The 21298-nt window shown below is 38.4% G+C and overlaps 3 protein-coding genes across 7 annotated transcripts; all 3 read right to left on the reverse strand.

The window, feature by feature from the left end:
* On the reverse strand, positions 1–3423 carry LOC111801861 (nucleobase-ascorbate transporter 2). Its single transcript, XM_023686056.1, has 13 exons — positions 2922–3423; positions 2738–2835; positions 2472–2648; positions 2298–2398; positions 2143–2218; positions 2004–2063; positions 1739–1923; positions 1553–1649; positions 1335–1480; positions 1169–1260; positions 1009–1086; positions 770–930; positions 1–681 (listed from the first exon to the last, which is right to left on the reverse strand). The coding sequence occupies exons 1-13, from the start codon at positions 3010–3012 to the stop codon at positions 469–471; spliced, it is 1575 nt and encodes a 524-aa protein (XP_023541824.1). The 5' UTR covers positions 3013–3423; the 3' UTR covers positions 1–468.
* Positions 3424–7088: 3665 nt separating this feature from the next.
* Positions 7089–13960, reverse strand: LOC111801864 (DNA ligase 1-like). 5 transcript variants are annotated; one of them, XR_002816198.1, is made up of 8 exons: positions 13398–13960; positions 13081–13141; positions 12164–12390; positions 8492–8693; positions 7873–7965; positions 7650–7750; positions 7462–7567; positions 7089–7303 (listed from the first exon to the last, which is right to left on the reverse strand). XR_002816198.1 is itself a non-coding variant. In XM_023686060.1 (8 exons), exons 1-8 carry the CDS (start codon positions 13815–13817, stop codon positions 7237–7239), a joined length of 1278 nt encoding a protein of 425 aa, XP_023541828.1. In that variant the 5' UTR covers positions 13818–13960; the 3' UTR covers positions 7089–7236. The 5 variants fall into 5 exon arrangements, 3 of the variants coding, with proteins under 3 accessions (XP_023541828.1, XP_023541827.1, XP_023541826.1); XR_002816197.1 differs by having other exon boundaries at positions 7831–7965; XM_023686060.1 differs by having other exon boundaries at positions 7462–7571; positions 7876–7965.
* A 1024-nt stretch (positions 13961–14984) lies between these two features.
* LOC111801860 (calmodulin-binding receptor kinase CaMRLK-like) lies at positions 14985–18401 on the reverse strand. Its single transcript, XM_023686055.1, has 2 exons — positions 16863–18401; positions 14985–15743 (listed from the first exon to the last, which is right to left on the reverse strand). Exons 1-2 carry the CDS (start codon positions 18280–18282, stop codon positions 15103–15105), a joined length of 2061 nt encoding a protein of 686 aa, XP_023541823.1. The 5' UTR covers positions 18283–18401; the 3' UTR covers positions 14985–15102.
* Between the last annotated feature and the right edge of the window lie 2897 nt (positions 18402–21298).

Consider the following 21298-nt stretch of genomic DNA (forward strand, 5'->3'; position numbering starts at 1 on the left):
TTGAGCCGTTACAACTTCACAATCATTACCCATTTAACTCGTTCGTTCGTTCGTGAGAAAGGAGCTAGTTTGTGAATGTTTCACGTACACAATATGTTGGATGGGTGAGTGAAGTAATAATATCAGATGCATCAAAACATCATTCTCTCCTGGTTTTCTACCCCTCTCTTTTCAAAGAACAAACAAATCTATAAACTACAAAAATTTCACTGATTAAAAAAAAAACCAACAGACAATACAGATCTCTCCTTCCAAGACTAAGTTGTGGCTTTATTACTTACCACTCAAAACTGGGAAGACAAGGATGCCATGCCGCCGCTCATGCTCTGCCATTGACATGTCTTAGTTCTTTCTTTACACCCTCTCCATTCATGAATCTTCTCAGCCTGATACTCATTTTGTTTGCCATCTCTCTCTGCTGGTGCAGCAAGCAAGCAAACGTTGTTCTTTCCTGTGTATCATCCTTCTTCAAGATGGAGGGAAGAAGCGGTTTAGATTAAAAGGAAGAGTATAGAACTCTTCATTCCTGGCATCTCCCTTGAATGTCCTGAACTTAACCCACCATGGCATTCCCCTATCTCTAGCACTGTCTTTGTAGTCAAGTGTGTTATCCAAGAACACTGCAACAATGAGAGCTACTGATGGCGGGGAGAAGAAGATGGTGTTTAGGAAGTCGTTGAACTGAACATTGAAACGAAAAATCGTGTCAGAATTGAAAGAAATGGTTAGAGAGTAAATGTTTTTGGATAAAGTTAGCTCACAAACTCACCCATCCAGCGTTGGTGTGAGCAGGACCATGGAAAGCCTTTGCAGTGTACTCCCTAAAGTAATCAGGCACAGATAAACCCAAGAACAATGCCACACCAGTTATGAACAGATTCCTCATTGAATTCATGTTTGTGAATTGCAGAAATGATAACCCCACGGAGGCTGAGAAAGAGCTATTGATTAACAAACATTCCATTTCCAGAGATACACAAAATGAGAATCATTGTGATATCAACTCACCAACAAGACCAAACAAGACACAGTACACAGCTGCAAATATGGTGAAGGGTATTGAAGCAAACAATGCACCAAATTTCCCTGCAGGAAGTTGAAGAGTCCAATACGATGAACTTGAGCAAGAAAAGATGCAATGTTACATTGTTTACTAATGGCTGCTCACCTAGAATTGAGAAGAATATCATGAATCCAGCTGAAATCTGGATAACCCTTCGGCTACCGACACGAGTACTTCCAAGCAGCCCAACGTTTTCTCTGTATTAACATTCAGTCAGAAAACTTGTATCCAATGACACAATGCAAGAAGGAGAAGCCATTGATAAACTTACACCGACACGGTTGATCCAGAAAGTGTTCCAAACAGACCACTCAGAAGAATCCCAATTCCCTGCCAACCGATGCCTCGACTCAGAACATGAGCTGGAGGCGGGGTTGCGCTTGCTAAGCGTGACGCTGCCTTAAACGCTGCGGTCGACTGTAATACGACGATATGTTATCCATATTACTCTTTCAAGTTATTATATATTGCTAGAGTAGGGAAAAGTACCTCAATCAAAGATACCATGACTGCAGCCATCATCCCAAACGCATGGCCAGCATCAAAAGTTGGAGCACCCCATTGAAGAGGGTATGGAATCTTAATCCTGAATGATGGTATTGGAGAAAAAGGGGTAAGTTCTCTTATATCTTTTGATATCAACAAGTGAAAATGAGACCAAGTTTAGATATCAACCATGGAGCAGAAGAAATGAGGTTAGCCCTATCAGTTCTACAATTGATTTGAGTTAATTCTGGGCGATGTTTGTATGCACCACTGGCTGTCAAGAGATGTGCATATGCCCATATCACCGTGACAGATATAAGAAGCGCGAAGCGTTCGAGTATCGGAAGTTGCCTAGTATGAAAGCCTTTGAGATACTGCAAAAAGAAGCAAATGGACATGAAAAACAAGACTTTAATAGGTGTTGTTTTGCAGTAGAATGATATCTAAGCACCACCTGTGAGAAGGCTATGAAGAGTATAAGCATAGGAATGCCAATTTCCACGCATCTTCCAACCTGGGTATGAATTCCAATGGTCATAAATTCATGAACACACACACATACACACACACAGACAACCAAAATCTAAGTATACCACTGGGAAGCCTCTGTCAAACAAACCAAAGCCTACAAGTGCTATCACAGGAACCATTCCAAGAGGACTGAAGAACCTGAAATGAATGATGAACTTCCTTTCATTAACATTTAGTTTGAAATAGATTTAGTGATGATTCTTAAGAAAGTTCTAACCTGGAACAAATAGCCCACAACTGACTATATCCCAAGATAATCTGTATGCTTGATGACACAATTAGAGCTCCTTGAACTGCTTTCATTGTGCTTAGAAATCTCTGTACAAGCAACACGATTGGAGACAAATGGAAAAGTTAAGAACAGAAACAAATATCGAAATGGGCTACTGACCAAATGGGGGTCCTCGATTCTTGCTAAAGAGGAGTCATGAATGATGGAAATGATCGGAACCATAAAGGCATAAGAACCGCCGATAACAGTCGGCAATCTTGTTCCAAACAGCGTTTGTAAAAGCGTATTGATCCCTTCAACGAAAAGCAGAGTCTGCACCACTCTCACTTTGTCGCCCTGAAACAGAGTTTCAAACCCCATTTTCAAAAAACACAGAGAGAAGCAGAAAAGCATAATGAAATGGGGAATATGGAACGTTTTCTCACATCATCGCCGCCCATTAAAGGAACAAGAAAAGAAGGGATCATCACAGCAGTACCCAACGCCAGAATGTAGTGCTGAAACCCCAAAGCTATGGCTTCCCCTGTTTTCATCCATTAACATCAACAAACAACAATGATTACAAACTCAGAAGAAAAACATCAACCAGTTGATTTAAAGGAGTATTACCCCAAGATGGGTTAGAATCAATACAATACTCCAAGCCCTGAAGTTGATCCATCGGTGGATGGCTAATCTCCTCTGGTTTTGGAGCTTCCATTACTCACAAAACCCACTTCGCAAACTTCCAATATGCAAAAATCCCAAATGGGGTTACGGTAAAATAACCAAAACGTCAAAAGAAAGAAGAAAAATCCCAAGCTAGGCGCTCTCGTTTGAAACAAAACTTGAACAAAAACAGAGAAAACGAGAAGAACAATGGAAAAAGCAGAGAAGTGAGACTGAAATTAAAAAGTTACAGAAGAGAGAGAATCAGCCAAGTTGAGGGCTGACTGCAGAGAGAGAGAGAGAGGGAAACACACAGAGTTGCCGCCCATTAGCAACAAGCGAGCAAGCGAGCGAGCGGCTTTTTGAGGCATTCACCCATTTTTCCGCCAGACTTGCCAAAACGCCCGTTGTATTTTTTTACATTCCCGAAACTACCCTCGTAAGAACTGCCAAACTCAAATGTTACCGTTGCCCACTCAACCTCTTCTTCATCTTCCTTATAATAAATAAATAAATTAAATGTGCAGTCATTTTTACCTAAAAAATAACAAACAAAAAAAAAAAAAAACAGACAATTAAATTATTAAATGTTCCAGAATTATTAAATTCCTGGTCTGATATTTCAATTTCCCTTCAGACAACTTTATTTTAATGCACCAAATTTTGGTCCATTTTGGTCAAAGGACAACTCAAAATCAATTAATGATTGTAAAGCCTTAGAATCTAGATACACGATTAGATATACGAATCCATTCGGTAAGATTCTACATTAGTTGGAGAAAAGAACGAAACATTTTTTTTACAAAAGTGTGAAAACTTCTTCTAGCATAGGTGTTTTAAAAACTTTAAGGGGAAGTCCGAAAGAGAAAATCTAAAAACGATAATATATGTTAACAGTGGTCCTGTGCGTTACATATTCTCTATAAATTTTCAATATATTTTATTTTTTAAATTTTAATGTTCGTCTAACATAAATATTTTAATATGATATGATCAGGGTCGTCTTTATTTCGCTCGACATAATTATAAAAAGACATTGTTTTATAAGAATATAATATGAATTAGGGATAGGAAATAGTGGGAATCATGTGGTCAACATTTATCTTTGTACTTGTTTTTCATCTTTAGTTTCTCGTGTTCTCTTTTTATTTGGTGCATGATTAGGATGATTGGAATAAAGGGGAATCTAAAGTTAAGATATTTAATGAATTGGTGAAAATTTGGATTATGTTATGCACGGGTTAGAAATCGAAACTCGTTGTATTTCTGAATGGTTATCCATTTTATTTTTATAAGTTAGAGTTTAAGTCAGAACTCGAAACTCTAATATTTATGAATGGTTATCTATTTTTATTAAAGCTTTTAAAATTTCAAAAATATTTTTTATTAATCTCATCTAAAAATAAACTCTCTCCGACAATAAATTCAAAATTTGGGACATCAACAAAGTCAACTTTATTCAATAAACCACATTAAATGCAATAAATTGATGACATAAATACATATGAACATCAACAAAGTAGGATTCTTTTGCCCAAATGGTAATGAATACTAATTTGGGTTATTTTGTCTTGTACTTTTAAGAATGAAATTGGTTTTATTTCGAGCAATTTCAGTGATGATATATGTTAGTAGAGAATTTTCTCCCGGGTTGCCTGTTGCGTCTGCTAATCCACTTTCCGTCGAACACCCCCTTTCTTATCGATCTACATAGACACAATTCTCTTAGAAAGAGCCCCTTGTGAACAAAAATGACGAGCTAAAATTCGTGTAGAAACTGGATATCCATTTTTATATGAAATGAGTCATTTATAAATGAAAAAGGAGCTTAAGGGTTAAGGATGGATACAATTAATTTAGCAATGAAAAGGGAAGAGAAAATAAAAAAGGGAAAAATAAAATAAAATAAAATAAATAAAAATAGTAAAAGAGAAAAAAGAAAAGGAAAATGAGGAATCAAGTAGGATTCAGAAGTCTGACTAGACACCAATGTCCTGCAGCTTCGAAATGGCTGCCTTTTCTTTTTCCTTTTTTTTCTCTCTCTCTCTACAAACTCTCAAATTTTTATTTCATTAATCATACTCGTGACTTTATTGTTGTATTTATTACAAAATCTACTTATAAACAAGTTGTTTGAATTCACTAATGGTCATGTACCTGTACATATGTCCCGCAACGTGGGAAAGAGAGACAGGGAAGTCGAGAATATAATCTTATATTTGGCCCCTTCTATCTAACAAGTAAAAAATGTTCTTCACCTCTCCCTATTTTCCGTCTAAATGGAGAATCCTCTTCCCATTTGGAGCGAGTCCCTGACCTCGACCACGCCAGTAAAATGAGCATCTCTACATATATGACAAGCTTTTATCTTTGTTATAACTTTAATGATTACAAACACTTAACTAATAAATTACTTAGATGCTATGGAAAAGCTAAAATAATTCCTTTTCAATGTCCCAAGGAGAGCCGATAAATTAGTGTTCTAGGTTGACTATAGATTAAGGCTCAAGTTTAATAGACATCATATTGGGAAGAAGAGAAATGACTTCAATTTCAAAACCCGGCCTTGTTTCTCAAAAGCTAGAAACAAGAACATTGCGAAATGACTCCTATTAACGACATGGTCGATTAGTGAGATTTCAACTAGATCATAATATAAAAATATAGAGACCAAACTAAAATGACGGGTAGAAAGGGTCGATATAATGGGGAAAATGGATGTAAGTTTTCAAGAGAAACTGTCACCCTCTCTCTGAACTTAAGAGCTAGTCTTTACATGCAACATTGGGACAAATCTTTAGCTTCACATGCCATCTCTTTCTTTTCTCTCTCTCTATGAAAAGAAGACAACTTGTGTTCCATTCCAAAAGCAACTGTGCAGAAAAGCAGTTTTAAGGAAAAAGCTTAGCAAAGAGGGTGCAAAAACACATAAATCCACTTCCACCAGCTAGCAAGCACACCTATTTTAGTCTGGGAGAATAGACAGTTTTCTTCGCCTTCCAATTCCAAGGAGTCCTATATCCTCGAGAGTCGAGTGAAGGGAAAAAAAAAGAAAATAAACACAACAGTTCTTGGATGCCAATGGCTTACCTTTTCAAGCTGACCCACGTACTTGTGTTGAAAATATGCAACCACCTGCAAGAAAAAAGAGATACTCAAAGATTATAATTACAAACCAACCCATCTCTTCTAATTAAGGAAGAACATTTCTTTTTCCACCATGATTGTTTTGGACAACTTTCCTACAAGCCCCGGTTCCTAAGTTGAAGCATAAGCAAGTTTTTGGGTTGATTTGGAACAAAAGGCAAAGGGTGGGGGCCAAGGTGGGGTAGGAGGTTTATTCCTTCGCGATTCTTTAGGGGAGAGGATAACTTTCGGCAAACATGGATCGAGAAGAATTAAAGGCTGATGGTATTGACTTTAAGGCATTCGGTGATGTTTGGTAGTGTGTGAGATGATTTAGTGAAGACACCTAGAATCAAGCTTTGATTGTGGGGCTTATAATTGCTTGGAAATTTGGCTGTTTGTAGGGTTGAAGATCGAGGGGCGTGGGGAAAAGGATAGGACAGAAGCTGTAAGGCAAAGACGTCACTGTCTCAATATGGCCAACTCCTATAATAGAGGATCATTTGTCAATTTTTTCACTGACTTGATGGTTATCAGACATGGATTTTGTACATCTACGGAGCTCTAGGGTTTCTGATTTCCTCTCTCCTCTTTTTGTTTTTCTCATTGGAGGGAATCCACCTACAAAGGCAAAAAGATAACAGAATACAGATAAACCAAGGTTGAACATTGTGCACAAAAATCCCTTCAGCTTCATATCCGAGGGAAGTCGCATGGAAGTCAGCTAATGGTTTGGAAATTTAAACCTTAAGCTAACTAAACTTCTAACAAGTGAGCAATCACTAGAGATCTCATTAATACTACGCAATAGAGAGAAATAGAGAGAGAATCTATTAAAAGTTACCATGTACTTGATGTGCAGCAAATTTTTCCCCCTCATGAAACTCATACAAAAAAAATCTTCCTCCATCGTTTGGCGAAATTTGTATGCCCCTGGATAATCTTTACAAGTCAAGGAAATTGATGAAAAAAGAGAGTTGCAAGCAATATTGCACCTTGAAAAGAGGAAACAAACGGTAACTGATGTATTACATTTTCATTCTGACCGTATATATGGTTAGAGTCACAGATATAAAGCTACAATGTGGCCATTTCCCTAGCCTTTCAAAATGGTTTAGAACTAAATGTTATGGAACAGAATTCATAGCTCCTAGGATCTTCTATCCAACTTTCTCTCACTGGATCTTTTTTCTTCAGCCTCTCGCCGTCTCTGTTGCCTGTCAACAGGAATGATGCACATCAACATTGAACTTTCAGATACAACTAAAAGTTGGCACTCTTATTGTTTCTAAGATATCGCAAAGGCAGTACAATATTTATGATTAAAACAACCAAAATCAACGTAATCTTCTCAAAAACAGTACAAAAAACTTACGCAAAAGCCATGTATCCAGAGCCAACATTAGCAGAAGATAGTAAAGCTGTATGAGCACTAGCTGCATCTGAGCCACCAGAAATTACTGGGTTTCTTCTATCACCATCTACCTGATATGAATTAAACAAATACTTAGTAATACAGTATACATTGCTGATATGAACAACTACATGGTGGTAAGGCATCACCTTATCCCATTTTGATTTTTTGTTTTGTCTTCCATCCCTAGGAATGGCATCAGATGCAGAAGCTGCTGAATGTAGACCACTACCAACGATAGCTGAAACACCTGTAAAAGGAATAGACAGAAAAACACTATAAGAAGAATAAATCACATCAGAAAGAGACTAAAGCACTACTGGTATGAACCTGAAAAAGGTATATTTAATTTAGGAGCATTCACAACTGTACCACCAGGTTGTGTTCCTCCTGAAACAAATTCCATCTTCGGACTTTTCTTCCTTTCCAGCTCCTTCCTCTCCATCTCACGTTTCATGTCAGCCTCTATAACAAAATAGGCAACTTCAGAAATAACATTTGAACTTGATAATAAGCGCATGTAAATAATGCAGTTGTTTGTACTTTGCAATATGATCTCCAGTCTCTACCACCACATACTAAATTTGCATCTTGCAAACGGGTAAAAGTAGAACATGCAGAGAATATGGATCAACGTAATTGTTTTTTACTCATGAGAGGAGAAAGACAAATGCTGTCAATTCTGCAAATTTTAGATCTTCGATAACTCTAAATGTCAAAAGATGCCTAATCAGACCGTTCATGATGGCATAAGCATTACAGTATGACAGCCAGAATTACTGTAATAACATCTTGAGTGATCTTTTCAACTTGTCAAGGTTACTTACTATGTTTTCTTTTCTTTTCTTTTTTTTTTTGTAAAAAACATGACCTGACTAATTTAATTTAAGGTATTATTTAAAAAATGTCATGAATAACCAAGAGCATGTGACTTTTTGATAAATGATAAGGAGAGACACGAGGAAGATATACAGAAGGAATTGTCAATGACCTATTTCATTATAGTAGTCACTTTTATCATATCCATGCGGGTCAAACACATCCTTACTGAAGCAAGACCCAATCTGGTCAATATCTTGATACCTCACAGCATGTAATAAGAAATCTGGATTCCGGTAGTCCTTTCTATTGCGTACTTCAGCATTGAAGCTTTTTCCAGCTTTCTTATACTCAAGAAACTTGTTGATTTTCCTCTGCATGTAAAATAAAATAAACAATCAATAAAAATAAGTGACAATAATATCAATTTATACCCCTAAACTTTGGAGGTTGAATCAATTAAAACCTCAAACTAATAATTGTATCCATTTAAATTTTAAACCTTTAGGAGTGAATCAACTTAGACCATTCATTAGTAATTTAAAACTATTTATACTTAATTCCATTTAAAATCAACTCAAAATCACCTAAATAAAACTATTCTTCTCCCAAAGTCCTATCAAAACAGTAAGAAAAATGTAATATCCAGGTTTAATTTTTTTTTTTTTTAAAGGAAAAAAGTACAGTCGTCGGCCGTACCTTGCCGGCGATAGAGTGCGTGTGAGGAAGGTGAATACACACCAAACAACCGTTTCTCTGTCAGATTTTGAGAGGATTGGAGAGTTTGGGACGTTTTAAAGCTAGATCAAGGGTTAATTAGAGGAGAAGCTCAAAATAAGGGAGTTTGAGTAATTGAAGTTGGTGGAGAAAACCTATCTTTGCTAGAGAGTTTTGAATTCCTGGGCAGCCAGAGGTCCAAATCATTTGAGGATTGAAGGGTTTCACTCATGGAACTGTGGGCTTGAGCGAGGTTGAACCAATTTGGGCAAAAAGACACGTGAAGGGGAAGACCATATTCGAGCTCGAGGGTAAGACCATGGGTCTTCCGTTTCAACTTTACCAAGAAAATTCCTACTCAAACACTAACGGTTTCTCACAAATTTTGACCTATAGATTCGTGTCAGCGAGCTTTATAACTTTGAAGAAGGGCCCCCAAGACGAGGTCAAGCAAGGAGATTGGAATTGGAAATGTAAGTTACAGTTTTGAGTTTTTGAGGAACTTCAACAGACAACACTCCCTTAACTCTAAACAAAACTTCATGGTTTTTGAACCATTGAACTCGGCTCAAAGAAAACTCCAACTTTGCTGAAGGGAGCAGACACCCTTGAGGCTTGTAGCACGAGAACGGAACGAGAAGAAACGAATCGAGGGAGGCTCATGGCTGGAGGTTGAAGACAACCGGTCCAATTGGACCACTCCAATTGAACTACTTTACTCATTTTTGCACGATTTGGCCTACTAAGAGTTTTCCAGTTAATTTCCTTGTAGTGAACTTCTCCGGTCGATAGGAGCCTGTAGTACTTTTATGAGTTAGTAGAACTAGGTTAAACCCTGTAAATGTGAACCCTACGAGAAATATAAGAGTCTTATGGGTGTGGTTAGAGGGTCTCCAACCAATCCCTAATCATGATCTTGCTCAGATGAGAGCAAGGGACCACATAGGTAAATGAGTGTTAGCTAGATTGAGAGTCGTAACCTCCTTTACGCTACTTACGTTATGTGGCCTACTAGGGGATGCCAACTAAACAAGACTAGAGAATTGAGAATAGTGTCCATAATGGTATGACGAGAATGATAAGCTGGAAGATGACGAGGTTGGGCCCAGAAAGCCTAGCCATAGGTCTATGATGATGACGACGATGAAAGGATCTAGAACATTTAGTCAAGATACCTTAGAACCCCGAACAAACTATGAGAGTTGATGGCTTAGATAGAGCTAAGAAAAGAGAACTTATGACTTCTGCAACATGACCCTATAAGTTGAGCTTAGGTAAACAAAGTAAACATGGGCTATAGCCTAGGAAATGTTGCAACTTAGAAATGAACTCCTTAGTTCGAATAAGTCATTGAACGAACGAATGAACCAATAACATAAGACTTAAAAATAAACTAAGAACTACAAGCATGCAACTAATTGAGTGTTTTTATACTCATCCATGCAACTTCAATCTTTTTCAAATGAAAGCTAGAAGGAGCAGCCGAGGAATCAATGCACACGAGTTGTGGAGATATAGGGGATGAGACAGATCGATGTCTTGTTTTCGGAGATTTTATGTATTTAAGAATTATGTCATCTTTTTGTCGTCAGTCATTGTAAATGGTGTCCCCACTATACTTTAATTGATTTGACCGTTGTTTTTTCTTGAATTTCCTTAAATGCATGCACATTTAAAATTTTATAAATTATTGTATATTTTCAAAATACTTCACATTAGTTAGTGACAATCTGTGGCTCGAGTCTCTTGAAAAGTGGGTCATTACAAGAAATTACCACGTCATTCTTTCAAAATAAGTAGAAAAAGAAAATACGAGAGAATGGAAAGCCACTTATATTAGTGAAAGATCAATATTATCTATTTGATTATGACATTTCACTCTAATTTACGATAAATCATGCATAAGGAAGTTTTATACATGTGAATGTTTTGCGTTAATGATTTCAAAACGAAATTCTCATAGAGGGTCTAAATTGATTAGCTTGTGAAAGTTTAGAGTTTGTACCATAATTTTTTCCCCTAAAAAAGATTAGACCCTGAATTTATTGGAGCAATATAAGGTAACTCCTTACAACAATATAGATATATGTTCACCTTCAAAATATAAGATAAACAAACACAATAGGGATTTATGAGAGTACTAGAGAGGGTAAGTTGTCAATATTAGTAGGGTATTAGTAAGGGCACAGTGGTAATTAGATAGCGGTGTCTTGGTCATAAATAGGGGAGTTGGGGTTCTTAAAAAAGTGTAGATCATATTAGTGGAACAGTTCATTGTGGAATTTGGGGGGGGAGAGACAGTTCTCTCAAAAGGCTATTTTTATATTCTAATTTTCCTTTGATATTGCAATGTATTACTATCTTGTGTTTTTGGTGTTTGAATACCTAACAAGGTCCTCCAGTTGGAGAAGTTGGTTGCTGTCCTTACACATAATGCACCCACAACTAAAGATGATCCCCCTGCCCCCACACGCACGCACAAGTCCAAAATATATATTCCCCCAAACAGACTAACTAGGATTAGGGTGAATTTCCTTCTCTGCCCCTCCAAACATTGGTATTATCATTGGGGTTAAACAAGAAACTAGATGGATGTGGTTATCAATGACTAAAAGGATCTGTATTCTTGTTTAGCAATACATAGGCTCCTTCCTTTTCCCTGATTCTTAGACTTACCTTAAGGCTTAAGTCATAACCAAGTTGCTAGGAGCTGAGAGATTATTGCATCCTGCAGACCTAAAAAAATCATTCTGCACTAAAACTTCTACTTGTATAATTCCCTGTGTGCATGCAGATCCTAAATTTTTCTCCTATCAGAGAGCCACAGAACAAGAACCAAACCCATCAAGGTCATAAACCAAGTCACACATAATCACCAACGAAGAATACCTTCAGTTCACCAACATGTTAACACATCCTAACCCCGTACCCTGCCCGTGGCACTAATAAACAACTCAGGCTATTGATTTGAAAACCCAAGAAATGGTTAAATATATTCCATAGGTATCAACTGCTTTATGTTTCTTATCAAAAACTAGATCGACATTCAAGAAGGCATACCATTTGGGGAAAACAATTAAAAGCTCTTCAGAACATAAGTAGTCATTATATCAGAAATGAAGCTTACTTGCAGCTCCTCTGAGCATTTGTCTTTTGGTGGTGGCGGAAGAAACTTGTCCAAAGGATCGATATCTTTTTTCTCCTCTTCAACAGTTTCCTCAACTTTTTCAGTTTCAGACTCCAGTATCATGTTGTTCATTGAACCAGAATGTGGTGATTCAGAAATTTGAGGAGTGGCTAAATTGTTTGGTGTTGGAACTCTAAAAGTCCCGGGAGATGTTCTATCAAAATCACCTGCATCATAAAAATTAAAAAATAAAATAAAGTAATCAACGAGGAGGAAAAAGGAGAAGTGACCATAATCAGCACAAGACATTGCTACCTGAAGATAGTAATTGGAGGTTAAATCTTCAATATTTATGAAACATCAAGAAATCATCCCAAAATAATTAACCTTGAGGAATAGAAGACAACAAAATAATACCCCAGAGCCAATCAAATAACTCTGCCTAGCATCTATGATTATGATCCATGAAAGGGTAAACAAAATCCTACACGTTGCTAGTCTTTTGAAGATATACTAATTTTTCGGCCAACATGCTGTAGAGCCTTTAGATCCTGAAATAGCCAACATCCTAAACTTCCACCCTTTAATGATTATGGTACACAATTGAGGACATGTTACGATATGATCACGAGACTGTCAACCTAATTGCACTTCCAACACGAGGCAAGGCCATACAAAAACGATTTCATGATACCATTCACCAAACGAAGTCTACAAATGGAGAAGGAAAATCCAGATTTTCATAAGACAGGAAATTAAATCAAATAACATGGATGAACGGCTAAACAAATAAGGATTGATGGTAGTACAAAGTTTTCTAGAGCAGACGAGTATTAACTATGCGCTTGGAGCATTGTTAGATTATAAAAATGGGAAGAAGCAAAGTAAATTTTCACTATTAAAAGAATCATACAAACCATTGGTGCCTAAAAGCTCATCGCCAAATGTGACACGACCAGATTCTTCAATTTCTCCATCCTGTATGTAAACAGACGAATGCAAAATTATTTTCACTAAAAGATTTCTCAGGGATGGGCTGCCTTAATTCCCATAAAAGCTAAACTTAACAAACATCTACAGTAACAGAGCAACGTGGAACCACCCATCTTAGTTCGACGCTATATTGATTGATTGATTGATTTATTTCCCAGTTCTTTGAAATGTACAATACGCATTCCACTAGAACTTTAGCAAGCGACGCTTACCACCAAACAAACAGAGATGATGTAAGTACCTCAGCCTCTGGAGACATTGCGGCTTCGTCGTGACCGTAATCAACTATCGCAAGCGTCCCCCTTCTTCTACCAGAATTATCTTGTAATAGCATTGGCGACGTTGAAACAACAGCCTGGGGCGGCTGCGGAGTGGAAGACCCGAATTTGAGCTTATCTGGAGTGAAATTTTCATCATCAACCGGCGGCGTCGAATAATTAGCAGATTCACTGACAATCATTCTATCGCTGTTTACAGCTGACTCTTCTTCTGCAACCCTAACTCCATAATCATCCTCTCCTCCCTCTTCTTGCCTCTGCTGCTGCAGTTCACTGTCTTCTTCTTCTTCTTCTACATCTTCAACGTCTTCCATCTCATCGTCCTCGTCATTATACATCGAGAGTAAAGCTATCCCTTCGGATTCTTTCTTCTTCGATGCCATGAGAGCTTCGATTCAAGGTACCCAGCAGGAAATGGTTCAACAACAAAGAAATTGGACTATGAAATCGGAAGTTGGATCTCAATTGAATCCAGACAGCTTGGGATTTTGAATCAAATGTCGATGCTAGGGAGAAGGGTTTTCGGTTTCCCGGGTGGGCGATGCCGGTAAAATTGAACAAAACATCATACATGGGCCAAAACATCATACATGGGCCAAAAGCCTGGTTTGAAATTGGGCTGGGCCAAAAGCCTGGTTTGAACTTGGGCTGGACCAAAAGCCTGGTTTGAACTTGGGCTGGGCCAAAAGCCTGGTGAACTTGGGCTGGACCAAAAGCCTGGTTTGAACTTGGGCTGGGCCAAAAGCCTGGTTTGAACTTGGGCTTACACAATAAAAGCCCAATTAAGATTGGACCACATCCCTCATTTTCCTAGGCTACACGGCGGGGTCCGTGTGGGCCCGCCTTAAATGGAGTGAAAACTCTCGACTAAATAGAGAACGAAGAGAGTAGAGAGAGATTTCTACTAGTTATATAAACGGGACCAAAGACGGTGATTGTATTCCTCATCCCCGTCCTTACCCAATTCTTAGATCCTTGCAACAGCTTTTTTACCTATTTAAGAGTGACACATGGTTTGAGTATTTAAATAAATACTCAGTAAATGACTCTACTGTTAGAGTTAGGGAATGCAAACACATGCAATCATGAATAAGAATCTAATCGCAGGTGGCTTCAGTCTGGACAAACTGGATGTGTAGTACTTTTCTGCATACGGCCCATGCCCCTAGAAAATTAGGGTCGTTACAAAAATCATCATCGTTAATACCATACGGTACAAATCAAATTTGGTAAGATCAGACAATGATCCAATAAGATTAGTCGAAATGCACATAAACTTGTTCGAATACTCACGGATCTCGAAGAAAAAAATATTGATACGAGGTATTGGATAACCTAATAAATAATAAATTAGCGTGATGGTTGAATAAAGTAATTGGATGATGGAGGGCATTATGGGAAGAAGAGACAAACAATTAATGGGATTCTATTCTATGCTTTCCCAACTCATTTTTCCACTTTTTTTTATTTTTTTTTATTTTTTTCCCTTAATTCTCTTTTTTCTATACAAATTAATATTTTTTAATGACCCTCAAAAAATACAAAATAAATTCTTAAAAGCTGGGTCAAGAATGGATTTTCTCGAGGGCATTTTCGTCCTTTTGATACACAATGGCATGTTGGTAATTTCCCGATGAGATGAGGACAGTTTAGTCAATTCACAGTTATTCACACGAGTCCGCTCTGGGTGGGATGTATGTCCTGGAGTAGTCCTCGGACCTGCTGCATTGTAGGCCGTTTCACCGCCGTCTCCGCCGTACACAGATACGCCACACGGAGGCTTTCCACCATTTCCGATTCACCGCCGCCGAGCCGTAGTCTAGGGTCTATGGCCTCTAAAGCTTTTCCCTCTCTTACCATCCTTCGTACTCCGACCACCGTGTCGGCACTTCCCGGCATCCCCGTCAAAAGCTCCATCAACACCACTCCGAAGCAGTACACGTCTTTCTCCACTCCGCCGTAGTTGTCCCCGCCGACATGTCGGAACCCAAACCCGCCAATCCGAGGCTCGAAGTCGTCGGCCAACAAAATGTTGGACGTCACCAAATGCCCGTGGATGATTGGTTTGGATCTGGCGTGGTGGAGATACGCTAACCCACGTGCGATCCCGACGGCGATGCGGTGGCGTGTTAGCCAACCTAGCTTCTCCGGTGACGATAAAAGAGATACACTAGAGTGGTTGTTGTTATTGATCTCCCACGTGTCGGTGCTCCAATCCTCCACGTTGGGCTGGCCGGTGGGTAGCTCGTGAAGCCACCGGTGGAGGTCGCCGTTCGCCATGAACTCGTACAACACCAATTTCTCTTTACCTGAAATTGAAGAACAGGACACAGAAATTAACAAAAACATTAATGAGCTCTGACGGTTTTCGGATTATATGTATGTATGGTTAGTAATTACGACTCTCCATAATGATATGGTATTGTGCACTCTATTGGACACTTTAGTTACTTTTACTGTACTTTTGAAGCTAACAACGTATTTGTTCGACGTTTGAGGTTTGAGGATTTTAGTGACATAGCTAAGCTAAAAGGCTCTCTCCCAACAATCCTCCCCTCAAACAGCCTCCCCTTAGTTGAGGCTCGACTTCTTCTTGGGAGCCCTCGAATAATCTCCCTTTAATCAAGACTCGACTCCTTCTCTAGAGCCCTCGAACAAAGTCCTCCCCTCGAATAGCCTCCCCTTAATCGAGACTCAATTCCTTCTCTGAAGCCCTTGAACAGCATCCTCTCAATCGAGGCTCGACTCCTTCTCTGAAGTCCTCAAACAGTCTCCCCTTAATCGAGGTTCACTCCTTCTCTGGAGCCCTCGAACAAAGTCCTTGCCTTGAATAGTCTCCCCTCAATCGAGGCTTGACTCCTTCTCGGGAACTCTCAAAGCCTCCCCTTAATCAAGGCTCAACTCCTTCTCTGGAGCCCTTGAACAAAGTCCTCCCCTCGAACAGTTTCCCCTAAATCGAGACTTGACTCCTTCTTTGGAGCCCTCGAACAACCTCTCCTTAATCGAGGCTCGACTCCTTCTCTAAAACTCTCGAACAAAGTCCTCCCCTCCAGCAGCTTCCCCCTTAGTTAAAGTTTAACTCTTTCTTTATTCAAGATTTAAGGATTCATCTTAGTTAAAGTTTAACTCTTTCTTTGTTCAACATTTAAGGATTCATCTTAGTTAAAGTTTAACTCTTTCTTTGTTCAACATTTAAGGATTCTATTGACATGATTAACGTAAAGGCATGACTCTAATACCATATTAGAAATTACGACTCTCCGATATGATATTGTCAACTTTGAGCATAAGTTCTCTAGTAGCTTTGCTTTGAGCTTCACCAAAATTTCACCAAAATGTCTCCTACTAATGAATGTATTATGAAACTCCCTCCTAAGATCCTCAAAACAAATCAATAAGTCATTCATAAACGACACCATTAAACGTACCTGCAATGCAGTAACCAAAGAGCGGCAACAAATTGGGATGTTTGAGTGCAGAAAGCTCCTCGAACATGGCTACAGCCGCATCGCCATGAACGGAGCTACCAGATTCAAGGACCTTGATTACCACATGGATATCGCCGGGAAGGACGGCTCGGTAAACAGGGCCACACCTTCCCTCTGCAAGAAGGGACTCTTTACCGAAATGCGCCGTAGCAGCCATCAGATCCTTAAAGGTGAGGCTAATCAATGGCTTCTCGAACAACACAACCGGAGCTGAAGATGGTTCCTTAATGTCAGCAATCCAGGAAGATCCAGACTCTGTCCCGAAAGCGAACGGCCCAGATTTCTCCATCTTGAACTGAACTTGGACGGGCGTGGAAATTGCCCATTTGTTCTTTTCCCTCATCATTCTCTTTCGTCTCCACCATAGCCACATCATTACAACAGCCGACGCTAAAAACAAACCCCCTGCCCCAGCCGACACCGCTACAACCAGAGCCTTCGCTTTCCATTCGGGTTCGCCTTTTTTCACTGATTCCTTAATGGGTTTGTGTGAATGGATGGTATTGTTCCTCGGGACGGCTCTGTCTCTGGCTCTGGCTCTGGCTCTGTCTCCGGCGTGGGTATTAATATGAACTGAAGTAATCCCCGTTTGAACGAACGCAGATTTCCCAAATTTCTTGTAGTTTTCGGAGCTAACCACTCCCTTAAACTTGTTTACCGAAACATTCAAGAACTTCAATCGATCAAGCGGAGGAAAATCCGCCGGAAAATCACCATTCATGGAGTTTCCCGACACGTCTAAATACTCAAGCGAATGAAGAACAGAGATGGGTTTCAAATTTCCAGAGATATTACACTTCGAAACAGCCAAATGCGTTAGATTCCTAACCTTCCCCAACCCAGAAGGGAGAAACCGCAGATTATTCCGGGAGAGATCCAGAATTTCCAGCCGCGAAAAAACAGAGAGCCGAACAGAGTTAGAGAATCTATTGCTAGAAAGATTAAGAACCCTAATCGAAGAAGAAAACCCATTACTAAAATTAGATTTAAACCCAACATTTCCACCAAATCGATTGCCGGAAAGATCGACACGAACCAAACTCGGTACGCCCCAGAGCCAATTCGGAACAGAGCCTTCCAGCGAGTTACGGGAAAGATCGATGGAGCGTAAGTGAGTCAAGTTTCGTAGAAACCTCCAAGAAATAACTCCGGTGAGATTCTTGAAGGGGAGGTTGATTTCTTCAATGGCGCAGTGGGTGGAGTTGAGGGAGTTGACGAAAACCCAGGAGAGGTTGAAGCCGGAGACAGAGTTGAAAGCCCTGGAAACGAATTGTCTGTCGGTGGTGTTGCAGGCAGCGTCGGCGGTGGAAGCTATCAGCGCCGTGAGGATCAGAATCCGGCAAAAACGGAAAGGTTCCATTTCGAGCTATCTCTCTCTCAGGCGCTGTTGTTGATGGAGAGGTGCATTTTTATGGAAGGAAGTGAAGTGGGAGAGGGAGGGAAGTGGAGAAGGCCATAGAATAAGGGATGAAATGGAGGCGACTGATTTTTTTAATTAATAAAATATATAATGTTGGAATAGGTGGGAATTTTATTATTAATTTTTTAAATAACATATATAAATTATTTAATTTTAATTGCCTCTTCATCAATAACCCTTACGTAAGTCACATCACATATAAAAACTCCAATATTTAAAATATAAAATAGGTAGTACATACGTATATATATATATATGTATATATATATATATATATGTATATATATATATTTAATTTGCGAGACTCGAGATTATATCTCCGACTATTTTCGTCTCACATTGATTGGAATTTGAATTATAAGTGAAGTAGCTCTTGTAACAACTCAAGCCCACCGCTAGCAGATATTATTCGCTTTAGTCCGTTAGTTAGACTCACAATTTTAAAAGACGTCTACTGAAAAAAAAAAGAGATTTCCACACCCTTACAGGGAGTGTGGTTCCCCTTGGTGGCAAGCGTCCTTGCTAGTACAGTACTTGGTATTTAGCTTTGATACTATTTGTAACAGCTCAAGTTCACATTTCATAGATGTTGTCTGTTTTGGCCTGTTACTACCGACAATTTCATGATTTTAAAATGCATCTACTCGGGAAAAGTTCTCACCCTTATAAGGAATGTTTCGTTATTCTCTCCAACGAATATGGTATCTCACAACTCTTTTCTTGAACGAGGTAAATTATATTACCTATTCCCTTCTTTCTGTAGGTCTGTTTGCTCCCGAACTAAAGACTATATTTCATGACATATTAAACGAATTTAAACTATTTCCGTGAAAATAGAAATTGAAATATGTCACCAGTACTTTAATAATTTTAATGGCCGATAATATTTTTTTTTTATAAATATTAAATTTAATAATTTTAATTATATGAATACTTTAATCATTTTAATTAAGTTCGTTTAGTAGAATTAATGAAGTACTGTAATAAAAAATTAATTAATTAAAGAGAGAAATTTGAAAAATATATATTTAAATGAAATTGAAATGAATGGTAATGATGGCTGTAACAGTCAACGGGCAAGTCTGACTTAATTGTTCGTCAAACGGCAGCAGCGCAGAGCACGGGACAGTGATGCCATGATTTACATCCAAATTCTATAGAAAAAAAAATTAATTTAAAAATCTTTTATGGATTTTAATGTTTGGTCAACCTAGATTTCACCCGTTTGATAGAGCTTTACCACAGATCTCTATTACGACTATTCAAGACCCAGGACGTTTTTGTTACAAGCATGACTTTGATACTACTTGTTCGGGACAGTAGACTTCCACAACAATAAAAATTGTCACTGAGTTGAGATAAGGTCACAAAATTCGAGGCTCAAGTCCACCCCTAGTAGATATTATTTGCTTTGGCTCGTTACATATCGTCTTTAGCCTCATGGTTTTAAAACATGTTTACTAGAAAGAAGTTTTTATACCCTTATAAAGAATATTTCGTTCTTTTCTCAAACCGATGTGACTTTATGAGGCCGACCAAGAAAATTTGGGCATTGACTCCTTTGCTCGGTGAGTCTTTTTTACTTTATTTGACTTTTGATTCTCCTACAATTTTAGTTAATCTAGGTGTTGAATTAAAAATGTGAATTGGCATCTTAATTTGACCTTGGTTGTATTTTATTTACATGTGGGTCCAAATAAATGGAAATTAAGATTTTATTATGAACAATGTCAAAATAATAATAATTATTATTATTATTATTATGATAAAGAGAAATAAAGGGAAAAATAATAATAATAATGTGAAGGCTTAAAAGGCCTCCGCGTATTCTCCATCATTACCAAATTTATTTATTTTAAATTTTAAAAATAATTATAAAAAAAACAATTTATTATTATCATTTTTGTTGTAATAGCCCAAAATCACTGCTAGCAAGTATTATCATATTTGAGTTTTTTCTTTAAGGCTTTCTCTCACGGTTTTAAAACGTGCAGGTAGAGAGAGCTTTCCACACCCTTATAAAAAATGCTTTGTTCCGCTCTCTAACTGATATGAAATTTCACAATCAACACGGGACCCAGTGTCCTTTTTAGCACAACGTCCAGTATCTGACTCTGATAACATTTGTAACAGCCAAAGCCCACCCCTAGCAGATAGTCTTTTTTTAACTTTCCCACATTTGTACACCAAATATGAAGTATAGAAATTTAAATCTCCGACCTCTAAGAAAAAACGAACTTGATCGGAATATGATTTCATCCATAAGAGGCCAAACACAAACCACTAAGTCGAATCGAATATGGAACAACTTCATTAGATGTGTGACATGGACAAAAACCACAACCAAAAGTGTTTGGTTTTGGTGACCCACTCACTATTTCCTATGGATGTTGAAGTTGGCAAAACAACTTATTCCTCAAATCACACACTAAAAACGCCTCATTTTCACCTACTCTCTCCCACTCACTATTTCCTTTGGAGACTTTAAGGATGGGTTGAATTACAATCGATTCTTCCTCTCGATCCGGTCTTACCTATCTCTCTGTGTATAGTTTTAATAGACTCGTCTCGTTTTTAATGATTTTGAAAATACTGTGTGCATCAATAAAAATTTGATTGGTTATTTGGTTGTAACGATCCATGTCCAAGATTCGAAACTCAGATTCGGCACATGATGACTTTGACATTCCCCTGTGACATGATATGACTACAGGAAGTCACCCAACATAAGATTGCTCCAAACAAAATACGTTCAACTAAGTTTTTATGTCTGAACCATCGAAAAAAAAGGTGCATCTTATTGGTATAAATAATAACTTTCAATTTTTGGTGGTCTATGTTATATATAACATAGTGGAGCCGAATAGGGAGCTAGCTGCAAGATTAGGCCCGCTTTCCCCGACTCTCTCTGCATTAAGATAAGGTCGAAAGAAAAGCTCGCAGACTTACCTCGAGT

The sequence above is a fragment of the Cucurbita pepo genome, chromosome LG09 (genome assembly GCF_002806865.2).
Source record: "Cucurbita pepo subsp. pepo cultivar mu-cu-16 chromosome LG09, ASM280686v2, whole genome shotgun sequence".
Taxonomy (NCBI): Eukaryota; Viridiplantae; Streptophyta; class Magnoliopsida; order Cucurbitales; family Cucurbitaceae; genus Cucurbita; species Cucurbita pepo.